The sequence below is a fragment of the Gossypium hirsutum genome, chromosome A06 (genome assembly GCF_007990345.1).
Source record: "Gossypium hirsutum isolate 1008001.06 chromosome A06, Gossypium_hirsutum_v2.1, whole genome shotgun sequence".
NCBI lineage: Eukaryota > Viridiplantae > Streptophyta > Magnoliopsida > Malvales > Malvaceae > Gossypium > Gossypium hirsutum.
The window spans coordinates 48,586,839-48,592,475 of NC_053429.1; the positions used below are offsets into that span (position 1 = coordinate 48,586,839).

General features: G+C 35.1%; 1 protein-coding gene across 2 annotated transcripts; it reads left to right on the forward strand.

Moving 5' to 3' along the window:
* The first annotated feature begins 730 nt into the window (after positions 1 to 730).
* LOC107893895 (gamma-glutamylcyclotransferase 2-1) lies at positions 731 to 4,297 on the forward strand. 2 transcript variants are annotated; one of them, XM_016819033.2, is made up of 9 exons: positions 731 to 1,266; positions 1,880 to 1,992; positions 2,079 to 2,155; positions 2,390 to 2,446; positions 2,669 to 2,725; positions 2,828 to 2,868; positions 2,991 to 3,062; positions 3,193 to 3,272; positions 3,419 to 4,297. In XM_016819033.2, exons 2-9 carry the CDS (start codon positions 1,884 to 1,886, stop codon positions 3,598 to 3,600), a joined length of 675 nt encoding a protein of 224 aa, XP_016674522.1. In that variant the 5' UTR covers positions 731 to 1,266; positions 1,880 to 1,883; the 3' UTR covers positions 3,601 to 4,297. The 2 variants fall into 2 exon arrangements, with proteins under 2 accessions (XP_016674522.1, XP_016674523.1); XM_016819034.2 differs by having other exon boundaries at positions 936 to 1,266; positions 1,866 to 1,992.
* Positions 4,298 to 5,637: the final 1,340 nt, after the last annotated feature.

Genomic DNA, 5,637 nt, shown 5'->3' on the forward strand with positions numbered 1-5,637 from the left:
ATAGGGTTCCTCACAAAAACAACTTAAGTGCTTAATTCTCTCTGTACATTAACCTATACAAGTCTCTAAATTAAATAGATAATTTCAAGGCTTACTAACATAAGAAGATATATCACAATCCAACTAAAACAACAAAAAGATAAGCTCAATACAATAGAATAATAGCAGGTAATGTAAACATGGACTCTTGGTAGCCAAGCAATCACAGTTTCAATCCAATCCAATATCCATAATCCAAGGTATTAGATGGGGTGATTCAATTTGATCCAATCTCCAAAATATATTTTCCCAAGTAACATGATTTTTATTAATGGCTAAATATCATCCTTATACTCAATAGAACCCAAAAATATCGTTCAATAAATTACCAACGTCTTAAATATGAAAATTGTCTTTACATAATTTTAGTGGCCAAGGAATGGGCATTCCCTTTACGCTCAATTGTCAGTTCCATACTTTTTAATAATAAATTTATAGATAAAGTTGCTTCAAACTTAATTTAGATGTCTTTTTCCATGGACAATTCTAAAAGATCGAGAGCTGAAGCCGAGACTATCATAAAAATTGAATTATCAACTTTTATAGACACGTCACAAACGTATAAAGCTTGAAAATGACCAAAAGTTTAAACCTTACCAACCTTGAGATTGATTATTATTGTTGTCTAATGATTCAAGTACTAAAATTATATTTCCACATGCAATAAATACGTGGATGTTTTAGCAGGATGGGAAAACAATTTTCAACCTCCGGTTTTTTTTTTTTTTTTTTTGCATTTGTAATATTCCACCGGAGTCTCTATCCCCTTTACTGTGTTGGCAGAGATGCTAGTGGAGTTTATGTTTACCGAGCTCTTTGACTGATTCCTTTGAATGTTATGTTCGCTCCTTTTTCGACAATATATATAGACATAATTGAGGGCATGAGGTTGTGGGCTTTTTGCTCAGCCAGTTGGATTTGAATTAGCATTTCCTTTCCTAATTATTAGGCAGTGACAGCTATAAATACCCTGGAACATGCCATCGCCGCCTCCTTCAGTCCTCTTCATCTCCTTTGCTCTTTCTATTGGTCTTGGAAAATGGAAGCCTCCAAGCCTAGGATCTGACACAAACCAAAACCCTAAGAGAGAGCGAGAGAGAGAGAGAGGACCACGCAATTTTAATCTATAAATCATCCATCCCCTTCATAAGTTGCCTGCGTCCACCCCTACATCGTATTTTATTCTATCTCAGAGTAGATCACTCTCTTTCATCTATCTAAGTTGTTGTAAGTTCTCTACCTCTTTTGCTTCTTCTTCGTTATAAAAATCCGAATGTGAATTTCATTTCTCTCCTGTTAATGAGAATCAAGAACCCCGAGCCCTCCCTCCTTCACCCACTCTTTTTTTTTTTTGGGTCTTCCTCTCTCAAATAATAACGACGTAAATACTAGCGTAACTTACGTGTTTGAGCCCTTCACTGCTACTCCATATCTAGCCATCACAACAGCAACAATGTTGCTTCTAATTTCTTTCGCCATCCTTTTTTTCTAATAATCGGGACTTCAATCCGCTTTCTTTTCGTTAATAATAATTTTAATATACGGGTTAATTTGTTCATTTCAATCATTTTTCTTTTCAAGTATCATGTGTGCTTATTTAATCTTTTTCTTTGTCGTAATTTGGAGTTTAGGGATTTACTTTTTGTTTTTAACAAATCAAATCAAATAAAAAATCTAACACTCTCTCTCCGCTATTTAATTAAACTAATCCAAACGCATTGCCTTGCCACAACTTGGACAATAACCATTTCAAAAGGAACTGCTGTTGTCATTCTATGTTGTGTCTTGATGCCATTGTTTTCATCTAATAATATTAGTGAAAAAAGCTTTACATTCTCAGGAGTATGGTTTTCTGGGTTTTTGGTTATGGTTCACTGGTCTGGAACCCTGGTTTTGAGTATGATGAGAAAGTCATAGGCTTCATCAAGGATTACAGGCGTGTTTTTGACCTTGGTAAGTATTAATTTTTGGCCTTGCTAAGCATCTTTTGCAGTATTTTTTTTTTACTGCTTATGCATCTTCTTTATTCTGCATTACAGCATGCATTGATCACAGAGGTACACCTGAAGATCCTGCAAGGACTTGCACCTTGGAGCACATTGAAGGAGCCGTTTGTGTAAGTAGCAGCTGACAGCAACTCTTCTTGTCTTATGATCTCTTAGTTATCAAGTTCGTGCCTTCAATTGTTTTCTTCTGGGTTACTTAAAGTTGTTGCATATTGTGGAGGCTGTCTTAGAGCAAGAGATTTTTATTTTACGTTAATGTGCTCTTGATCATTGTTTCTAATTATTCAGTCTTGCTAAGAGCTTCCTGTTTTCTTTATTTGCTAAGTCTACATTATTTCTTTCAGTGGGGTGCTGCTTATTGTGTTCGGGGCAGTCCTGGAAAGGAAAGAGCAGCAATGCAGGTATCTTGCTTCCTACTTCGCAGGCTGTATAGCTATATGTATTTTGTGTTACAAAAGGAAATTTCTTCAGGCACTTAAAATCTAGTCCCTTTTCGTATCATTTAACAATCAGTCATTTTTTTTATCAAAAAAAAAAAATTCTGTCATTTTTCAGCATTCTTTATCTCAACTAATTGCATATTACTCAGAAACAAAATGTGTTTTTTATTTCCAAATTTGTAGTACTTGGAGAGAAGGGAATGTGAATATGATCAGAAGACCCTCGTGGACTTCTTCAAGGTATGAGATTTCCTAGGGCTTGGAAATGGTTTTCTTTGCTTGTCTCTTCAAGTTTGTCTTCATTTTCCATGCTTAAGTTTATTTGTGATTGCTTTCAATCAGGAAACAGATACCCTGCGGCCTGCTCTAAGTGGAGTTATTGTGTAAGTTAGCCTGCTTTTTAAGTTCTCATGTCCTTTTTTTTTCGTCCAGTTTGTAATAGGTTGGAAAAAAGAAGCAAACCTTTAATGCACAACTTCCTTAACAAAAATGTTACTTTATGCAGGTTCACATCTACTCCTGACAAAGTTTCAAACAAGTATTACCTGGGGCCTGCTCCGTTGGAGGAAATGGCCTGGTAGTATCCGAATACTTCCATTGTTACCTTTTCAATCATTTGATGGAAGATTTTGGTGTTAGCTTTATTGTAACATATGCTTGGTACCCTGTTTTTTTAAAAAAAAAACTTTTCTATTAAAAATTTTCAGGCAAATTGCAACTGCTGTTGGACCCTGTGGGAACAATAGGGATTATCTTTTCTTGCTGGAGAAGGCCATGTTTGATATAGGTCAGTCTTGTGGTTTATCTTTGGCCACTTCAAACTGATAGTGAATACATCATTTAACTGTATATGCATGCATAACAACATGTTGAAGGAGTGAATGAAGAAATATGGTTGGGAATTTTTTAATTTTTTATTGTGCGTGGAAACAGGTCATGAGGATGACTTGGTTATAGAGCTGGCAAATGAAGTTAGGAAGGTGCTTGGAACAATGGCGAAGGAGAAGAAGCTAGTAGGTTCTCCTCTCAAACCTCTTAAATCCCAGACCCAGGCACAGATCCCATCAATTCAGTTGCATCTGCTTCCTCCGGAAGCAGTTGCGATGGATTTATAGCTGTCGTCTTTGTAACCCAAATATGAATCACTCACGCTTATATTATTCTTGGAGAGAAGGGTTTGAGCTATTCCTTTTTGGTAAGTTGCCCGGCATTTTTAGTTTAGAACCAAACTGGCCTTGCCATGATAACTTTATTTCTTATTTATTCTTATTGTTGTTGTTGTTTACTTTAGTAATAACTAACAATATAATTGTTATTGCGGTGGTGAGAATTCCATTGCATGCTTGTGTTCTATATGTGGGTTTATAATTTGGATGTACAGACACAAAATGTATAATTATGTTTCAACAATAATGATGATTGATAAGCTTGGCCCTACCTTGCCGCGATGCTGCATTATTTGCGGGATGAATTCTGCTGTGTTGGTTGAAAATGGGATGAGAGCATTACTTGCAATTGGCCAGTGATATATAATGGTTGATGTTCTAAAGAAACCCAAAATAAAAATGCTCGCTGGATTTTTGGGGATTTGGCATTGTCGTTTTCATTTCAGATATCTCATTAAAGAAGCAGCAGCAGGGTCCAACCGCCAAAGATAGCAGCGAGATGAAATTCATGAAATGTAATTTTTTTAGTGAAAGATTTATATTTGCCACTTGTATCTAGTGAGATGAACTAGGGAGATCATTGAGGGATGCATATATATTTGTTTCATATTTCTAAAAGTTGTAATGGTGACAGTTTCTACTTTTATTTTCTTTACCTTGGATGGCCATAAGTCAGATGTTACGTGTTTAGGTTGCCCTAGTTAGATCGGATTTTGAGGTTTTATATATGTTTTATGATGCTAATATCACTCATGAATGCTTTGACAAGTTTTACTACATTTTGACTATATTTTATGAACGAATGTGTTGGGCTTTAGCTATTTTTCGAATATGTTTTATAAGAATCTAGTTTGGAGATATTCTGGGAACTGTTTTCGGTAATTAAAATATTATTTTTAAGTTTTTAAAGTTTGGTTTTTGATATGGAGTTTAAGGTTGAAATAGGAGTGTTTCAGGGCAATTTTTGATCTTTAGGGCAAAGGTATTAGTACCTGGCTCTAGAGGTACCACACCCCATTTGGTAGAATGCCAAAATGTACAATACCATGGCTAGGTATCAGTACCTTTGGCCCTAGGTACCACACCTCCTATACTATTTTGGTCATTACATTGTTTTTAACAAAAAGGGCTCTCCAAGGCCTAGATTTGGTCTCGAACACCTCCGAACACTCGCATATTGATTAAAAAAGATTTTAAAAAGATTTAAAATTTTCAAAAATTGATTTAATATATTTTCTATACTTCTATAAAAATATTTTATTCTTTATTTCCTTAAATAAAGTATTGGTTTTTGTACCAATAGGGTTTCTCGTCCATATAGGGTGAGGGGCATTACATCTAGAACCTCTTTAAGATTTCATTTTGGGGGGCAAAATCGATCACCTAATGAAAATTTAAAAACTTCTTTTGAATTGTTAAATTTGGATTTGTAAATTATTTATTTTATTTTTAGGATTTAATTTAATTTTATTTTGGATTTAGATAGTTAATTTTTAAATTGCATGATTAATTTTAGAAATAGGTGTTGTATGAAAATGATTGAAAATTTTGGATGAAAAGTAGTAATGAGGCCAATGTCATGACACCAAGTAAGCAATGTCGTGATATTGTAAGTCAGAGAGGTCAAAACCACGACATCGCTTCCTATTGTCATGACATCGTGTGTTGAGGGCCAACCTACTTAAGCTAGGAAATGAGGCCGATGTCACAACATCGAATACCCTAGTGTTGTGACATCTCAAGTCAGACTACTCAATGTCGCGACACCCAATACCTAGTGTTGTGACATTGAGCTGAAAAACTGCAGGCGACTCGTTTTCAAGTTGTGACCCCGCCTGATTTTTGTCATTAAAACCCATATGTTACTTGCTTTTTTGCCCTATTTCATCTGTTTTTATCTCTTTAAACCCTCCATAACTCCTTTCTTCTCTCATTATCACATTTTCAGACTTTAAAAATTTTTCTTTTCTCTAATTTTAACTTTTC